The 23,694-nt window shown below is 33.6% G+C and overlaps 1 protein-coding gene across 2 annotated transcripts in view; it reads right to left on the bottom strand.

The window, feature by feature from the left end:
- NCAM2 (neural cell adhesion molecule 2) overlaps positions 1-23,694 on the bottom strand; it is a 495,236-nt gene that overhangs the window by 108,025 nt on the left and 363,517 nt on the right. For both annotated transcript variants that reach the window (XM_067739241.1, XM_067739240.1), the window contains exon 10: positions 3-190. In XM_067739241.1, coding sequence (XP_067595342.1) covers positions 3-190 — 188 coding nt within the window. The remainder of the gene's footprint in view (positions 1-2; positions 191-23,694) is intronic.

Below are 23,694 nucleotides of genomic sequence, written 5' to 3'. Positions count from 1 at the left end.
ACCTCTAATATTATTTTTCTCCCTGCACTATATGTCTTTAAATTAGTGGTGTTTTTAGCTGGCAAGACTAATTTCTCTCTTCTCCAATGGACTGATGCTGGTGGATTAGATTTCACATCACAGCTTATATTGATTGGATTTCCTTCCCAAGAGTAATAAATTGTTTGGTTTGATATGAACTTGGGAGCATCTGTAAAGCAATATAATATAACATTACAGACCTTTTATTTAAGAGAGTCATTTAATTAGTATAAACAATAGTAATCATTACTGACTACAAAAAGAAGCCACAGCAATTCTAATTTCATATATTTAATATGTGATATCAGAAATAATGAAAATATATCATTTGACTGTTTCATCAAATCATTTTAATATTAATATAAAAATATTCAGTCAGCCAATTATTAAAATATGAAATATTGACACTCAAAGTTGTTTGCTTTTAATAATCTGACAAAAATTTCCATGAAGTAAATTAATGGCTCTCTACATATGTGAAATATATTTCTGAAACAACTCATAAAGTGAGAGTTTAGGATAAAACAAAATTTGTGTTCTTGTGTCATTTTTTTAACTTTGTCCTAGTCATATAATTTCTTCTATAAAATATTTTAAGGCAGATATAAAATCTAAATTGAAATGGCAATATCACAACTAAACAACAAATATTTTCCTGAAATGTCATTTCCAGTTTTTAATAACCAGGTATGTTTAATTTAATTTGAATATTAATCAGTTTCTATAATGCTGTGTCAACTGTCAGGCCCCTACACCAGACCTCTGTAATGATAGGTAAGAGAAAATAGAAAATACATTATAAATGCATTATATCATTTTATTGAAGAAACCTAATTTTGAAGACACAGACACGGTTTTTAGTCGTGTTCCATTCAAGAACTATGACATACCCCAAATGCCAAGCAACCATAACTTCTCTGAGTCTCAATATCTTGACTGTATAATTGAGAGGATTCATTTTACAAATTTCTACATAACATACTCTTAAGTGGTAGCTAAAACATTGCTGGTATTTATACTGATTATTGTTGCTACTAATATTAACTATTTAAAACTTAATATCCCTCATAAGTTATCAATTTCAAACTGCCTAAATTAAACCTTTTGTTTTACTACTCAAATTACTTAAAGATGATCTTCTACCAATTTTGTTATATCAACAGATTATATATCAGATATGTAATATAAGAATTATAATCTCCAGTACAAATGCACAAATAATTATTTAAATATTATTGTCCTATACATGTTTTACTGTATGTTTTAAATGCCAATCTCACATAGAAGCATGAAATGTTTATTGAATGCTTTCTATATGACAATAAGCTTATACATTTTATTTCATTTCATCTTTTTCATGACTTTGTGAGGAAGGTGTTACTTTGTCATAAGCATGAGGGATCCGGAGTAAGAGCTATCAAGCTTATTCTAGTACAAAGTTGTAGGCGTGGTATGTGAATCTGGGGCAATTTTAACTAGGGTCCACTGAATTTCTATTCAACCCAGGAATATTATAATATTCACTGCTAGCAATGTGTTGGTGATGCGGACTTTATCATACATTATTGAGGAGAATATATTTGGGACAATTCCTCAGGAACACAAAAGCCTTAAAAAAACTTTGTAATCTTGATTCTGCAAACTAGTCTTAGATATCTCTCCAGAGAAATAAGTAGAAATATTATCAAATGTTAATATAAAGGACTTTTAGCACATTGTTATTTTAATAACAAAATCTCAAAACAACTTAATGTCCCACAAAAGAGGATCAGATAAATAGTGACACATACTGGCACTTAAGTGTGCTAATATTACACAGATGTATCTGCTTATGGTTTTCCCTTAGCTGCAATGTGTCTGTCCTTCCCTTTACCTGGCTGCGTTCAAAACTAAGCTCCACGCTAACTTAACACAGCCTTTCCACAACCTTCAATTGTGGGTTAGTTCCCTTACTTTGTGTTCCCACAGATCCTATGTTCTCCCTCAGCATGATCATAGAAATTTGAATGATCTATTGATATATGATTGTTTCTCCACCAAATATTCTGAATCTTACGGGTTTAACAGATAAAGAAGATATGGTATATTGGGGTGGGGTCCCTGTCAGTTCCAACGCCACCCTTGCCTCAAGTCGTTTAACCCAGCTGTTAGCAATCCCACTACTGGGCATATACCCTGAGAAAACCATAATTCAAAAAGAGTCATGTACCAAAATGTTCATTGCAGTTCTATTTACAATAGCCCGGAGATGGAAACAACCTAAGTGTCCATCATCAGATGAATGGATAAAGAAGATGTGGCACATATATACAATGGAATATTACTCAGCCATAAAAAGAAACAAAATTGAACTATTTGTAATGAGGTGGATAGACCTAGAGTCTGTCATACAGAGTGAATTAAGTCAGAAAGAGAAAGACAAATACCATATGCTAACACATATATATGGAATTTAAGAAAAAAAAAATGTCATGAAGAACCTAGGGGTAAGACAGGAATAAAGACACAGACCTACTAGAGAATGGACTTGAGGATATGGGGAGGGGGAAGGGTAAGCTGTGACAAAGCGAGAGAGAGGCATGGACATATATACACTACCAAACGTAAAATAGATAGCTAGTGGGAAGCAGCCACATAGCACAGGGAGATCAGCTGGGTGCTTTGTGACCGCCTGGAGGGGTGGGATAGGGAGGGTGGGAGGGAGGGAGACGCAAGAGGGAAGAGATATGGGAACATATGTATATGTATAACTGATTCACTTTGTTATAAAGCAGAAACTAACACACCATTGTAAAGCAATTATACTCCAAACAAAAATGTAAAAAATAGAGGTCCCTTCAGGAGTTCTGGCCGCTGACTAACGGCCCGACCCCAGCCGGGACCTCCTGGTAAGACTATAACTAGTGATGTTTGTACAACCAAAGACTCTATTTTGTGCTTTAAGGAGAATAAAATTGACTACGTTTAAAAAAAAAAAAAAAGAAGATATGGTATTGAGATATATATATATATATATATATATACATACACAAAATGAAATATAACTCAGCCATAAAAAAATGAAATCTTGCCATTTGTGACAACATGTATGAACCTAGAGGGTAGTATGCTAAGTGATGTAAGTCAGACAGTAAAAGACAATTACCATATGACTTCACTTACATGTGAAATCTGAGAAACAAAACAAATAAACAAACATAGCAAAACAGAAACAGACTCATAGATACAGAGAAAAAATTTTCAGTTGCCATGGGGAAGGAGATTAAGAGGAACAAACTTCAAGTTATAAAATGAATAAGTCTCAAGAATGTAATGTGTGTATGGATGGCCTGAGGAATATAGACAGTAGTAATAATCTAGTAGTAATTTTTATGGTGATAATTAGACTTATCCTGGTGATCTTCTCCTGATGTGTAAAAATATCAAATCACTGTGTTGTACAGCTGAAACTAATGAAATATTGTAAGTCAATTATACTTTAATAAAATAAGATTTGTCTTGGTCACAATTATATACCTGATGGCTTACACAATGTGAGATGCTTACTTGGTTCTCTAAAACTGTACATTAAATTTACTGGATATTAAACTGTCAGTTAATTTTTAATTCAGTGGTTCAGCTAAATTGAACAGAAGGTATTTTCAAGGAGAAAAGGAAAGAAAAAAACTTTTTCAAGACCTGGGAAGCTTAAGTGCAAAACCTAAGAATGTATAACTAATTAGGGTGCAACCGTAAGAGAAGCCAAACTTCCCGATATTCAAAGTCAAAAGTTAAGCTATATCTATATCCATTTCTAGCTGTAGCTCTATCTATAAGATATTTTATTATTGCTTAATCTATATGAACTATAACCTCTTTAGCATTATAATATGCTAGAGAGAGGTTTATAAATAATGTATTTGCATATAATATATATACCTCAATATGAAAATCACACACATTAATGTAACTATTAATACCTGACTCACAGTCTACTCTGTCCGCAATATAGCATCTGTGTGTATGATATTATTATAACTTAACCATAAACTTAGGGCATAATTTGGCTTTTCCGTAAAAACAAGCAATTGCCACTAATTGCTTGCCTGATGATCTCAGTGGGAATTTAATTTGGAATTACTGATGCTGCATGCAAACGTGCTACAGGCAAACATGCTATACTGAAAGCTACATTTAAAAATGTATTTGAGGTGTGAGGCAGGAAAGTACTGATAACTCCTCTCTACAATAAAACAGAAACTAAATTCCTGTACATTGTATGCTTTGTAAATATCAAACCAGTAGCAAGGCAGCCGTAGTCACTGCCACAAGGTTGGCATGTTAATGAAATCGAACAATTGATATTGGGTCACTTCTTGGAAAAGGATGTGCCTCTGGCAGAGGCAACACGTGAAGACTTCAGGCTAAACAAATGTAGCCGGATCTCGGGTTGGTAAAGCCAAAATTGTAATTTTCAGAAAATTAGGCCTTTTCAGAAGAGTAAGGCTTTCACATCATGAGAGGCTTGAAATGTTGTATGGAGGAAATACATTTTGGCAGTTAAAAAGAAAAACAAAAAGCCTAGAGGAAGGAAGAGGAATATGCCATGAGTAGAACTGTGCAAAGATCAGAATTGATGAGATATATATATATGCAGATAGGAAGATAGGCATAAACAAAGTTTCACCTTGAAGTTGCATTCTTTGCATTCTTTGTCTGGGTTTTGTGCCCTGTATTCTATGCATTGGGAAAATTAATTCCTGACTACATGAACTATAAAGTTATGGAAACATCTCTTAAGGTACTGTATGTCCCCTCAATCATATTAACTTCCAAATTAAAATATTTTACAAATTATAATGAATATAAATAACTTTATTGGAAGAACAAATTTTTTATCTGAGAAGAGTTGAGAAGAAAAATAAGAGAAACTTGAAAAGTAACAAATTCCAAATATGCCATTCAAGCTCCTTACTGTCTATGTCCATGGCCTGCAAGAATCCTATTAGGCCAGTTTAATAAGAATAACATTATCCTTGAAATTTAATCAAGTTCCTGTTAGTAATTTTCCATCCATTGACTCTTGTCATTCTGTTCATTGGCTATAAATCCCTACTTGTCCTTGTACTCAGAGTTGTGTTTAATCTTTCTGCTCCATTGCAGCAGTCTTGACCCCTACTGCAAGAGTTTTGAATAAAGTTTTGCTTGCCATTTTTAACAAGTGTCAGAATAATTTCTCTTTGACAAAAGAAAGGGTACTCCCAAGAAAGGTAATTAAAAACAAACAAAAATACTTGCTTCCCTCTCTTTAAGAGGAAATGACAAAGACAGATCTGAAGCAAATGTGACCCTGATAAGAACCATTGAGTTGTTTTCTGTAATTTTGTACACATGAAGTGTTTGTTAGAGTTAGAATTATTTTTTAAATGTATCACACACACAATAAAAAGTATACCCCAACCAGACTTTCAGACAGGAAAGATGGGAGATTTATACCCAACTGAGTGAATTCACCAAGTTCTCATTGCAAGAAGAAGAGATCTTTGTATTTATAGTATCTAAATGTGAACCAAGCTAAACTTGCAACACTTGTGCACACGGTCATTATAAGTTCTGCAGAACTGGACAGATCTCGTAAGATCTAATATCTGGAAAGGAACATGGGAATCTTTATTTTACATACGAGAAACTTTGTTCTGGGATACTTGGGAAGGCTGTGGCAGAACCAAGATCACAGTCTGGCTCTTTATATTCATTTCATGAAATCATACTGCTATGCCAGTTATTATATTACTAAGTATAAATATATTCTCAGGGACTAGTTTCTATAGATCATTAACAATGTTACTCAACATTGTAATTAATGTTTGAAGTGATTATAACAAGTAACCAAGGAAGCATTTTATTATGTTCTGTATACTATATTTAAGCAATAAAGTAAACATTTAATGCAGATTAGAATGATTTTAGTGAAAACACTGCACATTAGTACACCCACTTATGTCCAGGTGATGCCAAGAATGTGAGATAATTAAAATCATCAGTTTTCCAATTTCCATGCTGATGTACAAGAAGCTAAGATATAAAAAGAAATATATTCTGGGGAATGCCAGTCATTTTCCCCACCCTGGATTTTATGGCTAGAACCATGTTTTGGCAAAATATTCTTGAATAAACAGTGCTTAGATAAAAACTCAGGAAAATTAATCTTACATATGAAAAAATATAATCTAAAACTAGAGTAGGAGAAAGAGAAAGAGGGAGAGGGAGGGAGGATGGGAAGAAAGGAGGAGGAAAAGAAGAACCAGGACAAGAAGACAATAAAATATATTTTCACCTAGTTGTATAATTTACATTTTACAAATATTTCCTGATTTCATTCTATGTTCTCTTCTGGGTATTGGGAATCAAACATTGAACATGAAAGAGAAGTTTCCCTCACCATCTTGGAGTTTTACTCTATTATATATGTTCTCTCAAGATTATTTATTTTATAACTGAAGGTAACTTGAGATAATTCACAGGTATGTTTACATCAATCTCAGCAACAAGACACAAAAAACTGAAATAATAAACTATAAGTTTAAGATTGTGAGCAGAGAGATAACACATTGTTTCCATATCAGAAAGTCAAAGACAATCCCCTAGATTCCAGTTTGGTAACTTTAATATACCATCTATTTTGAATTAATAATAAATATAATCTAGTGTATAAAGTTAATTTGGTTACTGCTTATATACAATATTTGTATTTCAAAGGTAATTTTAAAATAGTGCTGTCTAGCTTTCTTGTGATTAAGAAATTATGAATACGCTAACTCATAGTACTTTTGCTCTTGATCATGACAAGTAAATTCTTGCACTAAAAAAAAACCAACAAAAAAAAACAATTGCCTAAAGTAAATGGAAGCTATCATCTGACAGCTCAATAAAAAATAAATTTCATCCCCAAGTGGGCATATTTACTAATATCTTAAAATATAATTGCCTTTTAAAACACTTAATTATATTTTTTATTTAAAAATGAATTTACTATATAATTTTTACATCAAGAAAATTCACAGGAATTTCCCAAGTAGAGCTCAATATTCAACTTATTAGGATATTGATTAATAAATTAGGTTATTATCTGTTTCCAAATCACTGTTGAAACATTAAGATGTGAAAATATATTACATTGTTTCCATCATTGTTAATTCCAACATGTGCTGGGCAATCGCCAATTTGAGTATGGTGTCTTCATATCTGAACCTGATAGTTACAGTTTATAGATATTTTGTTAAATTATATTTCACATGTATTTTACTTGAGTATATACTGCCCCTATTAAAAGAATGCTCTAGACTATAATGAAGACTAAGGGGATTTTGTTAATAAAAATACCATACATAGGATATAGCAAAAAATGCTAGATATAGCTGCAAAAATATCTTCCATATTCTAAAAATGTCAAACATAAATACTAGCATGTTTCTCATTCTGCACCTTTCTCAGCAGTGAAATTCTGATTCTTTCATATGTAAATGAATATATATGTATATTCGTATATTCATATATATATATGAATTCATTCTACAGTGAACACAAATATGCATTATTTCAGGGGAATTTTGAGTTACCTGTTTTATTTTTGGGGAGACATTAATTATTCAGAATTAAATTGTAAATGCTTTAATTTTCATGTTTTAAAAATTTAAGTCACTGCACATGAAGTAATATGCTTGAGAGAAAAAAAAACAGTATTATATTTTTTCTTATGTTTTCAAGAAAGCTAAATTCATCTTTAGTTCTGACAGTATAGTGGTATCATATATTGTACTCGATCCCTTAAACAATGGCCTTATTTTTATTTGAATTTCTAAATTAGATCCATGTTACCATGAAAAGGGTGATGCAATTCTGTTTTTTCTACATACCTTACTCTTACAATAACTGGTTTAAAATTTAAGTATTTTCTATAGGATATTGAGAGTAATTTGCATTTTGTTTATGTTTTGGTTGTATTTGGTTTGATATTTTAACTGTTTATTTTTCCATTTATTCCATCATCCATTTCAAACACTGCTATCGTAAGGTGTCTTGCAAAACAAAATAGTAAAAATTTTCTAAATATTAATGATTGAACTGATTACACATTTTTAATCAAAATAATATCAAAGTTTGTGTCTACTGACACTAAGCCCTTAGCAAATGCTGGATATAATTGTTTAGCTATAAAGGTTTTGTCACCCTGGCTTTTCCTCAACAGCGTACTTTGAGTTTATAGGGGAAAGAATCAGATGCCTAAGGCTTCCTCTTAAAGATTCTGAATGTGAACCTCTGGGAAGGGCAGCCACTGCACTAATTATCCAAAATTATTATTGTGTGTCTATTTTATACTAAGCACTGTTTAAGTGTGGGGAATTCATGCCAACAGGGAATCCTTTCTAGTGGATCAGGCAGATGCAAAAATAAATAATTATACCGCAAGGCAATGCATAGCACAATTGAAGTGGAATGCATAAGGTTCCTGTCTCAAAAGGCATTAGCATTGGCCCTAATTAGGATGTGCAGAGGAGGCACAGGGAAATCTTCCCGAAAGAGTATGAATTTTAACCTCTAACATTTGTGAGCACATGAAATGTGTTGAACATAGTGCTAAGTGCTTCCCATGGATTGTCACAAGTCTTACAATCAGAATCTGGACACACACACACACAATAGTGGATGAACTACACTGGAAAAGAGAATTTCGCAGTTGCTGCTTATAAGTAAAATACTGTATTAGAAATAGCTTCAGGCCTGCCATTGAATTTAAGTTCCACCTCTGCCAGATAACAATGAAGTTACCTTTGTTTTCTGTTTATTAATTTGGACTTTAGGTTTTCTTTTCTTTCTTTCTTTTTTATTATACAATTATTGAGTTGAACTGGTTTCCTTAATCTCTAAGAATCTACTAACATAGAAAACGTGAGTCTGGCACAAATTTTAAAAATGTAGAGAGAGTTATAATATTTACCAATATTATATTTACCACATATTGGTAATTATTATCTTTGGCAGTGAACCATATAAAAGGTGACATTTGCTTTTGGCTAGAATTATATAAATCTCTTGGGTAATGCTAATTGTTTCATGTTTTTTAGTCTCTGGTACATGTACTCATATGAATATATATATAGGTATTGAATATATTGAATATATATATGTATTCATGAATATATAATGAAAATGAAGAATAATCCCACTTTACTAAATATCATTTTAATAAGTTAATATCTTTAAAACCAGATAATTCACAAGAGAAAATAATACAAGAGGTCCTAGGTGGTGAAAATATTGGAAAGTAGATTATTTTTAGGCTTCCATATCTTCTACTTAATGGTTATATGATTAATAAAAATGTACATATTACTGCATAGATTGTAGAAGGAGATTTTGTAAAATTGGATGTAAAGTGAACACAGACTTTAAAAATCAAGGAACTGTGTTCTCTTTGCTATTAACACAATGGAAAGATCTAAGGAGACATTATTTAGATTTAATTAAATGGTAGCTGTATAGACTAGAGCATTTCAACATACTTCTATCCATGACCTTGACTAAATCTCTATTTAAAGTTGCCAGCCTAAGAAGAAACAGCAAAGCTTGTCAGGATCTGAATCTGTCACTTCCTCAAAGTTGGAACCAGGAAACTCATATTCCAGGCACATCAGGAGACGTTAAAGAAACTTTTAAGACTGCCTTCAGACTTGATGCTGAGTTACTCCTGCTTTGATAAATGCCCTATCTTATTTTATTCCTTTCCTTTCCTTTCCTTTCCTTTCCTTTCCTTTCCTTTCCTCTCTCTCTCTCTGTTTCTCTTTCTCTCCTTATTACTGAGACTTAGAGCTGACAGCAGTCATCACTGCATTCCTGTCACTATACAGGATTTGCTGACTTGATTACTTGCTTAATACAATCTTTTCACCTTCTCTTGTCATTTCCTCTGAGGCTCTGAAGTCTTTTTTTCTTTTTTCTTTTTTCCTGAAAACACAGGGTGGTTGGTACCTGTGACCTGTTTTAGCTCTTGCTGAGTGCTAGCTGGATTCCTGAATTCTGCTGGTGCGTGAGAAGGCTGGAGCAGATCACAAAACACAACACAAGCTGTGGGAACTGAAATATAAATATCTTTTACTTGAATTTTTACAGGTTCATAATTAATTAAATCAGGCAGCTCACTTTACAACCTCACTATCTACAGTACTATCCATTTTGTGAATAAAATTGAAAAGCATTATTAGGGTAAGCTTTACAATCAATGAAAAATAAATTTAAGTCTTTTAAAATCATATTGTTAACATAAATATGTATGGTCCTTGTAAAACAGTATTGGGATTACAGCAAATCTGTCTTGCATGCTCTCCAGAAAATTTACAGACTTCAGTGGAAACACTGTCCTCTCTTGTAGTCATCATACTTCATGGTATAAAATTTTCAAATTTTTCTTTAATATTAAAGTTTAAGAACTACAAATACTAGCAACAATACTTTTATTTTGTAATAGAATCTTCGATTTTAAAAGTTTTGACATTCATTCCTCACCATAAATCACAGTATATAAAGATACCATTTGCTTCTCTCCATGCTATTATATATCTGGTCAAAGCCATATTCATTACCTGGTCAATTTTAGAAACCCCATCCTTACTGGCTTACTGGCCTACTAGTTTCTATTTTAAGATAATGCTTAAACCTTTCCGAAAGATTCTTTTCACACCTCTTAAATCAAAAACATTTATGATCGTTTATAAAGTTCGACACTAGCTGGCCTATGCCTACTTCTGTGACCTTGTCTCCATCCAGATCCAAATTAACTTTGTTCCTTAAACCCTAACCATCCCTGACTCTTTCCTGCTTTCAGTCCTTTGTACCCCGTCTAATCACTTTTTTGTATATTTCATCTTAATGTGGTTGTGTGTGTTCCATCCCCCTAATTAAAACATAAGTTCCATGAGAATAAGGATGATGTTGCTTTTCTCACAGTCTGTACAGCACCTGAATTTATATTTGACACTCAGTAGATACTCAGTAAATTATAGTTAACTCAATGAATGAAAACCCAGGACAAGTATGTATTCTAGATACTATCACTCCATTTAACAGAGGAAGAAAAGTGTGCCAATGTTTGCTTGACTCTCCTAACATCACAGAACTTAGTACTTCAATCCTGTGTTAATCTACAGTAATACCTTGCTTTTCACAGACTCTTATTGCCTATTTTGTGAAGAAGCCAGCCCTTTAAATTAGCTAAGAATTAACTGCACATGTTTTTTCTTTCAAATGTCTAAAATACCTTGACACTTTTTTTTTACACTTTTTTCAGTCATTGAATTTTCTCATTTAATTTATGCAGAAGGAAACTACCAAGGGAATGAAAACTAATATATCCTTTGGCACATTTAGAGGATAATTCAATTAATAATTTAATAGATTCAGTTCTACTGTATGTTCACTCATATGCAGAATCAGCTATGGCAATTAACTGGGTTCAGTCCATGTGTCATGGGAATTCTAATGGTTACACGGAATACTAAATTAGATGTGTGCTTACTGCCAATTAACCATAGCACTGGGTGTGCATTTTCTGTACTAAATTTGAACAGCCAAGTTATGCATAAATCTCAGCATATTTTATAACTCTGGAGTCATAAGTGTCATTTATATTAAGATATACCTATATGTGACTTCTTAGCATATGCTGGGTTTCTCTTTAATTTGTTGTTAGTGATTTAAGTATTAAATCACTGTTTAACTTTTCTACTGATCATAAGAAAAGTTTGATCATAAGTAAGGTGAATTATTCCTCCTTCTACTATTACTGTTCTTTTCTCTTGTCCTAATCTCTTTCCTCCATAAAGCATACATGCAAATACTAATAAAAGTATTGTACTACTTATGGCTATTCTGTTCCCTATTGTTGCTTTATATAATTGAAATCTCCAGAAAAGGCTACAGTATTTTAAAGATTATATTATTATTATTATTATGCACAATTTCATGTGTAAATTTAGGATACAAAGCTTAAGTGAATCTCTTTCATAAAAAATTCTGAATTATCAAAAGAAGGATGATTGGTCATACAGATATACAGTGTTAAAGTCATTTTACAAATAACAATAATATTAGTTTCTTCAGAATCTGATTTAGCAGTAGCACATTCTGTAACTTATGTAATTTGTGCTTATTAATGTCAAACAAATTTAAAGTTGGTCACTATCATTAAAATTGAAAAGAAAACTATAAGTAAAATGTAAATTGTTTATCTAGTGATTTAATTTCATGTCTAGGTTGTTAATTTTATATGAGGTAAAAATAGTTCCACAGGGCTTCCCTGGTGGCGCAGTGGTTGAGAGTCCGACTGCCGATGCAGGGGACATGGGTTCGTGCCCCGGACCGGGAGGATCCCACATGCCGCGGAGCGGCTGGGCCCGTGAGCCATGACCGCTGAGCCTGCGCGTCCGGAGCCTGTGCTCCGCAACGGGAGAGGCCACAACAGTGAGAGGCCCGCGTACCGCAAAAAAATAAAATAAAATAAAATAAAATAGCTCCACAAATTTAATTCATTTCTTAAACTCCCCAAGTCTATCAAACCCTGATGACTTAAAAAAAAAAAATCAAAAGCAAATAAAAACACTTCCACTATTGTATCTTAAAGTCCTTGATTGTGCATTCTAGAATGTTGCTTATTTTATGCATAATGCAATGACTAGGTCACAACAGTAGAAAACAAGCAAGAAAAACTCAGTATTATTGTCTTCATCATCATCACATCATCAACATCAACATCATCATCATCATCATCATCATCATCCTAATAAAAACAAGACTGGAAATAATGATGATGATAATAGCTAACATGGTGCTTATGACTTAGTTATTATTTTAAGCATGTTATATAATTAGCAAATTTAATCACAATGAGATCACATTATTATTATTATTATCACCATTTAACCTTTAAATTTATCCCCTTTTAACTGAAAGACTGAAAAGTAAGGAATTATATAAACCTTTTCTACATCCCTTTAGGTCTCTTAATTGAAAATTGGTAACAAATTGGCACATATTTTTAACTTTCGAACAACCACAGTATTATTTAATAGGACTTAGATCACAACTTCTTTCTGCTTAACTATTGTTTATGTTGACAAATATTTTATATCTTTAATGCATACTTAATTAGAACACTATTTTACTTAAAGGGGTGATAAACTATCACCAAAATTTATTTTTTTACATAATCGAGCAAAATAATTTGTGCAGATGGAATAAATAAAGCAATTCAAGTTATGATTAGAAATGAATCATATGTGATACCTTTTCAGAGCACTGAATTATAGTAAACGAAACCAAAAAATGTACAGCCTCTCCTAAAATAGCAGTTTATTGATATGAGTTTCCTCTTTTAACAGCATTTTTTTTTTTAGCTAAAAAATGTGTACTCTTCTTTTTTTTTGGTTTCCCCACGATGAATATACTGCCAATAAATATAAAGCAGCTGGTCCTATACTATTATGTACAACATTTATATTACAAATAATTGATAGTTTTAAAAATCAGTTAAATTAAATTAGATTTAGAAGTCAGTTAAATTAAATTAAAAGTATATAGAAGCAAGAACCCATTGTAAACCATAGTGTGAATGAAAAACACCATAGATAACAAAAATTAATCAAGGAAGCATTTTCTTAACCTTTTTTATTTTAAAAAGTTTATTGACCGTTTAATTAAATAGGTAACCACATAGTCTCTCAGTCACCTACAATTTTAATTCACCAAGTGAACAAATCTGTGAAAGTGACTTTGATTTTGCTTTCCCAAAGTAGAACTCTAAACTTAGAAAAAAAAAACAAAGTAAACATTTTAGAATGTCTATTACATGCAAAAACATCTTTGGGATTTCCCCAAGAGCTTCCGAAAAATCACAAATATGTGTTTCTTTTTTCTTCAGAATAAAGAGAGATGTTAGAAAAAATTAGGTTTGTCTCTGTGGACATTACATTATAGTGGAAAAGTTTTTACTCGTTCTGGGAAAGAACATGTAGTTGTGTGAAATCAAAACATCTTTTAAATAAAATTTCAAAATAAATGTGCATATATTCAAATGAAATTTTTATCTTGGTTTATTAGCATACGAGCTGGAATTTTTACACATCTAATTCTTATTTTTGAGTAAAGACCTAATATAAAGATCTTTTTTAAATGAATAAAATAAGCAATCATATTGAGGAATATTGCTCAGGGCAAGAAAAATGTTTAAATCAATTGTTTTAGCACTGATGACTCAAGAGTACTGGAAACAAAAATTAGTCACATTATGAAGTCTGAGAAAATCACAGAAAAATATAAAAGTATCAAAAATAGGCTACCTTTTATGGTATTGAACTGACTGCATTGGTAATTGCTCTTATTACCTTAAAAGACTTTTTTAGGAGGTCCAAGAAAAATCAAAATTTCCTAAACAAACAGGATTGTCATGGAATTATTTGTATCTAACAAGAACTATTTGAAATTCTACTGCTTATGAAGCATTATGAGATACTAATAGTGATAAAAATAATTGTTTAAAGAGGTTAATTGCTCTTATCAAGGCTTCATCTTCATCACTGGGACAGAAACAGTTTATCTTGTCATCAATACTAAAGGAGAGAGGACATTTTACTCCAGATGACCATATAAATATGAAATAAAGGGATATATCTGAATAAACAGAGTATGTCAAATGAGCCATACAGGTTTTAAAATTGCATAGATACTGAATCAATATTATGGGATTTTCAGGTTCCACTTCTTTAAGATACTGTGGAAAATTTTACATTTCTAAGAGGATTTTTTTTCTTTATTGTATAAAAGAACTGCTTTTATATAACTGCTCAGTTGTATAATCTCTATGACACATATTTAATTATAGGTGCATTAAATTATATGTTGTCTTATACTTTCTAAGCTGTTCCATATAAGTAGATTCCAGCTTCCTAGATATATTGCATTATTTTATATCTTTCAAATATTTTGAATCTTTGTAAAGCACTATTAATACACTATTTCTAGTGTTATACAATAAATATTATGAAATCAAGTAATTATTATGAAGCTTCTTAGATGAAGATACAAAAGTGTCATTTACATCTTTAATGTCTTTAAAACAACTTCTTGAAAAGTATGTTGTTTTTTCTTATTCCATATGCGATGACTATACAAGCAAGTCTAAAGCAATTTAGAGAAACGTGCAAATATACGTATTTTTACAACCAAAATATTATTTTAAAATTAACTATCTGAAATTTCACTCATAGGCATGAACTTCAGATACGGCTTATTTTATTCAGTGAATATTCTCTCCAAAAGCCCTCCCAGTAGGACAGGAGTGCATTTCCCTGCTGGATTGATGTTAGGCTTAACCATGTGACTTTTTGAATGTGACACGAGCAAACGCTTGAAATGTCCTTTCATTATTCAGTTGTCCTCTTGTACTTCTGCCATCACCATGGTGTAGCCTTCTTCCATACAGTTGCTGCCTCTTCGGTCTGGTTTCAAGTGTTACTGGACCCATAACATGGAGTTAAGCACTGCTGCTTGAAGCAGAGCTCCCTATTCAAGGACCACCTGGGTCAGCCAGTTCCAGTTGAGTATGAGATTACTACTGTATGTCACTGAGTTTGGGAATGTTTATTATGTATATTTATTGTGACATTAGCTGATGATGTATCTCACTGCACTGCTTTATTTTCTTCTCCTTAGCCATTTTCACTGATTCTTATGTATGTTGCTATTTTGTCTGTTTTTCTTAATATAAATTTATTTATTTTATTTATTTTTGGCTGCGTTGGGTCTTTGTTGCTGCATGCGGGCTTTTTCTAGTTGCAGACTTTTCGTTAAGGTGCCCGTGCTTCTCATTGCAGTGGCTTCTCTTGTTGCGGAGCACGGACTGTAGGCACGTGGGCTTCAGTAGTTGTGGAGCCTGGGCTTCAGTAGTTGTGGCTCGTGGGCTCTAGAGTGCAGGCTCAGTAGTTGTGGCGCACAGGCTTAGTTGCTCCGTGGCATGTGGGATCTTCCCGGACCAGGGCTCGAACCCGTGTCCCCTGCATTGGCAGGTGGATTCTTAACCATTGCACCACCAGGGAAGTCCCTATTTTGTCTTTTTTATCATTGATTTTCCTTGCTAGAATGTGAGGTTCATAAAGTCAAGTGTTTTTGTTTGCTTTATTATAATTCTACATGCTCAACACCTGAAAAAGTGCTTGGTGTGTAATACATGCCTGATAAATACTGTTGAATGAAAAAAATATAATTAAGATCCTAACTTTAGTATGCTTAAATTCATAAAATAATAAGTTTAGATCCATCTTTTCCTCTTTACACATCAGGACACTAAAGTTTGGGTAATTTAAATGAGTTGACCAATGTCCTAGGATTAGACCCAGCAGATTCATTAAAATCTAAGAATAGCTCGTAATACTATGACATTTAACATTATTTTAGTAAAGCCCAATATATAAAAAACTAGTTTACATCATCACAAACTGTGAGCTGGCTTAAGTCCATGGATAGGTATCAACAACCCATGGACAGTATGAAGAAAAGCTGTCCTTGCCTTTGCTCCACTGAAGTTAGATAATGAAATTTAGAGGATTTAAGGATTTATGGCCACAGAGTTCTGGCTGATTGGATTCAAGTTATTGGACTGGTCTTTTTCAAGAATTAAGTACCTTAACTTTGGATGGTCATGCTATTCTGGACTATGGTGTCAGGTAATAAGTCCAGCAAGGTAAACCTACTGGCACCACATCCTAAGGAGGGGGAGGAAGGTGGGAGAGCCCTGTTATGGACTGAATGTTTGTGCCTCCACAAAATTCATATGTTGCAGTGTGATGGTATTAGGACTTGTGGTTTTGGAGAGGGGATCAGGATTAGATGAGGTCATAGGGAGGAGCTACCATGAATGGGATCAGTGCCCTTAGGACTCAGGAGAGAGCTTTTTCCTCTGCTCTACTCTCCATCATATGAGGATAGAAGTAGAAGACAGCAGTCTGTAACTGGAAAAGGTCCTCACCAGAACCCAAACATGCTGGTCCCCTGATCTCAGACTTCCAGTCTCCAGAACTGTGAGAAATTAATTTCTGTTTTTTTATAAGTCACCAGTCTATGGTATTTTATTATAGCAGCCCAAGCAGACTAAGACAGACTGTAAGCAGTCTGTCACAAGGTCTTAGCACAGTTTTCAGGATCTTCAAGAAGACACAACTGGGCTTCCCTGGTGGTGCCTTGGTTGAGAGTCCGCCTGCCGATGCAGGGGACATGGGTTCGTGCCCCAGTCCGGGAAGATCCCACATGTCGCGGAGCGACTAGGCCCATGAGCCATGGCCGCTAAGCCTGCGCGTCCGGAGCCTGTGCTCTGCAATGGGAGAAGCCACAACAGTGAGAGGCCCGCGTACCGCAAAAAAAAAAAAAAAAAAAAAAAAAAAAGACACAACTCAGTGATGTCAGTAAAGGCTTGATATGATGTGATCGCAATGTGCAGCCTCACCCTGTGAAGTTCTGCATTAGTTCCATCTGTGAGGTGGTCTTCTCTGTCCAATACAGAAAGCTCATTCCTATGAATGAATTTTTGTATCTCCTCCAAATTGATATGTTGATCCCTAATTCTCAATGTGATGGTATTTGGAGGTGGGGCCTTTGGAAGTAATTAATTTTAGATGAAGTCATGAGAGTAAAATCCCCATCATGGGATTAATGTCCTTAGTGAAAGAGGAAGAGAGAGGAGGTGTATCTCCTGCGAGCATGCACCAAGGAAAGGCCATGTGAAGACATACCAGCAAAAGAGCACTCACCAGGGACCTGACAATTCTGGCATCCTGATCTCAGCCTTCCAGCCTCCAGAACCATGAGAAATAAATGGTTCTGTGAAAGCCTCCCAGTCTAAGATATTTAGTTACAGCTGCCCAAGCTAGGACATTCACTGTACTAGTGGGAAGTGAGATCACTGCGAAAGGTCTTCATTCCAGAGGAAGGGCAGAAAGCTGTGGCAAATTGGATGTAGAGACTGATATTTCGGGACAATTAGGTTAAGCAGGTGCCAAGAGGTAGTGATAAATCCAGTAGTTAAACACAATGACTATTTCGTTTGTTTGTCTGATATTGGTTCATTTCTAAGATTTATCCTCTCAAGGGTTAGATATTTCCTAAAATTCCTTAACAACTTTCCATCATCATAATCTCTGAAGTACATTTTCACAAAATTTAATCTGAATCAGATTATATCTGTCAGAGACAGACAAAATGTGATAAAACTAGAGTAAGTTGGGCTTCCCTGGTGGCGCAGTGGTTTAGAGTCCGCCTGCTGATGCAGGGGACATGGGTTCCTGCCCGGGTCCAGGAAGACCCCACATGCCGCAGAGCGGTTGGGCCTGTGAGCCATGGCTGCTGAGCCTGCGCGTCCGGAGCCTGTGCTCTGCAACGGGAAAAGCCACAGCAGTGAGAGGCCCGTGTAATGCAAAAGAAAAAAAAAAAAAAAACTAGAGTAAGTTATAGTATCTGTACACATGAAGAATGTGATATTTCAAATTTCCCCAGGAGGTCCATGTAAAGTCTGGGTTAAAATAATACAGGTGAGCGGTAAAAGATTTTTTCACCTTTCTCTTTTAATGATCTATTCTTATCTTCTGGATGTAGACATAGACTTTATATTTCTTTCAGATGTTCCTTGAAATTATCATGAAGGGTATAAAATCTAAATAATTGCTGACATTAGAACCAATTTACTTCTGCAAATAAGCCATCTTCTTTAAAGTCTGAACAATTTAAATGTATTATGGTGAGTGTATAGGGTATGTTCATAAGACAAGATTTTAATCACAGATATAAAATGTTTGTCTGCTATGAACAAGGAGTTTTCCTAAGTGTTATTGAGATACTCTCTTTAAATGTTAAAACTATGGTCACATCTTACCTACCTCATCCTGTACATGTAGCAGAGCATGCTACTGGAATTAGTTATTTTGAAAGACTGCAAAACTTGAGGAAATAATTGTGCAATAAAACAAAGTTTTATTAATTATATGGAATACATGTTAAGTCTAGAAGTAACATGAATATGTGTTATAAGGTTAACTAATATCTCTATATCCTTAAGAGGTTTCTGATATTGCTAACAACTTTTACACAGGAGAAAATTCATTTGAATATTGCTATTATCTCTAACAAGAAATAAAAGCAGGTGCAGAGAGCTCAATGAGAAAAAAATGCAAATTAAAAATTCAATATTTCTTAGCAGGCATTTTTACCATGTAACTCTTAAATTAATCACATAAAATAATTAAGTCTAATTAATAGGTAATAAGTAATGAGTACCTACTCACAAAACTTGATTCTAATTGCCATCAAATGTACTATGTAATCGGTGCTTATTGCATTCAACTACATATCACATGCTTGTTATCTCCTTTGTTTTATAAATTGGAACTTTAGTTCAACTCATGCTTCTTAGAAAGGGTAATGCCTTTGGAATGTTGAAAATGAACTGGCAGGATGCCAAGGAGTCTGTTTAAACTGAAATACAAAAGAGGTTTTGAACAAAAAAAAAGAGATAATCTCCTAAGCACCTTAAGTTTAGTGGTACTATAATAAATGTGGTTGGTATCAAATTATAAATGGCTCAGTTCTTTTTCACTCATTCTTAACAATATTACACTGTAGTTTCTTGAATCACATAGTAAAGAATGGTAAATGTTTTGTGACATTGTATAATTTCTTTGTAATGCTCATAATTTCTGTACTGTTTTGAATCAAAGATGGAAAATAAAAACATTCTTACTATTTCTAACATACAAATATTTATTTACATCAATAACTTTTCAAGGTATTACATGCCATTGCATTAAATTATTACTACTATAAATTTGTCACTAAATAAAATATCCTATTTTATAACAACACAGGCTTTAATTATCAAGAAATAAGCTTATTTGATAAGCTAAGTATTTATCATGGTTGTTATGCTGCCCTATCCAACCAAAATTTCTACTAGTCTTCATATGAGAAGATAATAAGATATTTTACAAATAGTAGCACTGCAGGCATAAAAAAGTGTTCCAACCTTCATAATACAATGACACTAACAAGGAAGTTACTTGCAAGTGAAAGAGAAGAACAGGCTAAATTTTAAATTACAACCATGGTCACATGTTCCAAACGATTATTTAATTCCATACTCAAAAATAATAATAACTATAGACAAAAGATAACATAATGGCATTTACTCTGCTCCTACCACATGAATAAAATCTGAATCTTAGCTATTAATGATATTAAGATGAATAATTATTTTATTTTCTACTTAAGTATAAATTTATCTTTTACTAGAATATTTATATAACATAAATAAATTTGCATCATAATATTCATCCACTTTAAGCAGTTTTTACATGATTCAGTTTTAATAAATTATCGTTAAGTACCTAGAAGGTAATAATCTCATTACCTACAATAGAGTAGAGGTTGGGCACATATATGGGCAAACTTGTATCTTGCTAAATGTAGCATAAAGTTTGAAAAGTGAGCTGGGCTCCCAGCATTCTGGAATTCATCAGTAAATTTGATTGTGAAAAATGGAGCATTTTGAGTAAGGCATATGAAGCAATACTGTAAGAGTCTGGGTTAATCAAAGAGGAAGCTAGACTGTCAGAGATTTTCAAGTAATTTGTAACAGATATTTAAAAGAGATTCATCATGGGGAGAAAACAAGAGGCCATAGCTTAAATACAGGATTCATGTATAGGTTAAATCCACAAGAGAAACTCCTTTCATTTGAAGATTGAAAAAACAAAAAAGGAAGCATGTCAATAGAATGCACGAATAAAGTTTGATAGTGTGTTTATTAATCTTAAAATATAAAACATTTTCCTTTGCTTCACATGAAATTCAGCCTATATCAGGAGAATTATTCCCTTTATAGGTAAAGGATACTATTAAAATTCTGAACCTCTAAACTCTAAAACTCAGCTAAAGCCATCCTATCTCTCTATTTATTTATTTTAATTTATTATTATTAATTTTTTTTTGCCACGTTGCAGGGCTTGCAGGATCTCAGTTCCCTGACCAGGACTGAACCCAGGCAACGGGGAATCCTAACCACTAGACCTCTAGGGAAATCCCCTATCTCTCAATTTAAAATTTGAAATGATTCACATATGTAGAACTTACTATACTTTCTAGGTAGATTAAGTGTGGGTATAGATAAAAATGTCAAATTAAATAAAATTGACTACACAGAAGATTGATATACAGCAGGAGAAAAAAGAAGCTCAACAACTTACTTTTCAGGACTTTGCAATTGAACAATCTTTTGATCAGGGTAATGGTTTCTTTAAGGATGTATGGTTATGAAAAATAAATATAAAATTTGAAAAGAAAATGAAGGGAGGAAATAAATTAAAAATTGCTGAAAACTGAAACTAAGACATTCATACTCTTGTTTCCAGGAACTAGTGAAACCAAAAATTCTTATGACAAAGTTTTCTTAAAAGCAGAATATATATACCTTTCTGTTTCCATAATGGCAGGACAAGCCTGTGATAGCCCAACTCCCCTACTGGTAATAATTAAAAGGACTAGAAATAGCACGAATCAAGCAAAACAACAACAACAACACTCCCCTAAGGCTTCTGGAAAGTAAACAAAATCAGGGATTGTGGAGGGGAATGAAAACTAGTTTCTTTGTTTTGTTTTGTTTTTTTTCACCCTCATTGCTTTGTCTAGAGGGCAGGTACTAGACAAGGAGCGTCGAAGTGATTCTGGACCTAAAACACATCCAGAAATATAGAGGGTATGCTGGAAAGAAGCCAATACAGGTTGAATACTGTGGGGGTAATCCCAGACAGGAGTCAGAGAAGGAGACACCATAATTCTGTAAATAAAACCACAGAAATCTCAGCCTAAAGTCTGACCTTGGCATGCATAGAGCAGATACAAAAATGTATAGCAAAGGCATTAAGAAATCAACTGTGAGATGTGAATCCCTGATTACAGGGGGCAACACAGAACTTAGAGGTGATTATCTACTTAAAAATACATTTTTCCCATATGTTTTTCAAGACCCAGAGTCTGCACAACATAATATTTACAGTGTCCAGGACACGATGCAATATTTCTCAACATTCAACAAACCAGGAGAATATGACCAATTCTAAAGGGAAAAGACAATTAACATATGCACATCCCAAGATGATTCAGATGTTGAATCTACCAGATAGAGATTTTAGAGCAGCTAATTTAACTATGTTATATGAGGTAAAGAAAAAACACATATAGAATTAATGAATATATAAGAAATCTCAGCAGAGAAACAAAAAATATAAAACAGAACAAAATTAGAAATTTAGAGCTAAAAAAATAATATCTTAAATAAAACAGAAACCTCACTGGATGGACTCAGTAGCAGAAAAGAGATGATGCAGTAAAGAATCTGTCAACTTGAAAAGCAAACAACAGAAATCATCTAATCTGAAGAACAATGAGAAATAAGATACATAAAACTGAACAGTGTCTCAGAGATCTTTGAGCCAAAACGTCTAATGTGTGTAAGTAAAGTCCTAGAGATGAAAAAGAGATTAGGACAGGACAGATGTTTGAAGACATATGATAAAAAACTGCCAAATATATTGACAAATACAAAATTTACAGATTCAAGAAATTCAGTATACCTCAAACAGGATAAACCCAAAGAAAACCATACCTGGGCATATCCTAGTCAAAGCTATGAATAACAAAGATGAATAAAATAACTTGAAAGCAGCTTTAGAAAAATGACACATGGGCTTCCCTGGAAGCGCAGTGGTTAGGAATCCACCTGCCAGTGCAGGGGACATGGGTTCGAACCCTGGTCCTGGAAGATCCCACATGCCACGGAGCAGCTAAGCCCATGGACCACAACTGCTGAGCCTGTGCTCTAGAGCCTGCGAGCCACAACTACGGAGCCCGCGGGACACAACTACTGAAGCCCGTGTGCCTAGAGCCCACTCTCCGCAACAAGAGAAGCCACAACGAGAAGCCTGCGCACTGCAACGAAGAGTGGCCCCCGCTCGCCGCAGCTAGAGAAAGCCCGCACGCAGCAACGAAAACCCAACACAGCCAAAAATACATAAATTTAAAAAGAAAAATTAAAAAAAAGACACATGGCATACAAGGGATAAACAATTCAAATTACCACAGATTTATCATCAGAAACCAAGGGGGCTAGAAGACAGTGGAGCCATATCTTTAAAGAAATGACAACCCAGAATTCTTCCCAGGGGAAAAAAAAATCATCAAGAATAACAGAGAGGCCATTTTCAGATGAAAATTAAAAAAAAAAAAATAGACTCTATCCCTAACAAATATGACCTACAATAAATGGGGAAGAAATTTCTTCAGACTGGAGGACAATAATATCAGAGGAAAATCTGAATCTTTAAGGATGGAGGAAGAGTAAAAGGAAATGGTAAAGAGATGAGTAAATAACATTTTTTTTCCTCTTCAGTTCCTTAATATATCTATAACTCTTAAAACAAAAATCATCATAATTTCTGGTGAGATTCTCAATTAATATGAATGCAGATATAATACATATGATATTAATAATAAAAAAAGATCAGTGTGGAGCACTTGTAAAGGCACCTATATGGTTGTCAGGGTTCT

Source organism: Pseudorca crassidens, chromosome 5 (genome assembly GCF_039906515.1).
Source record: "Pseudorca crassidens isolate mPseCra1 chromosome 5, mPseCra1.hap1, whole genome shotgun sequence".
NCBI lineage: Eukaryota > Metazoa > Chordata > Mammalia > Artiodactyla > Delphinidae > Pseudorca > Pseudorca crassidens.
This window is presented reverse-complemented; position numbering and strand designations above follow the sequence as displayed.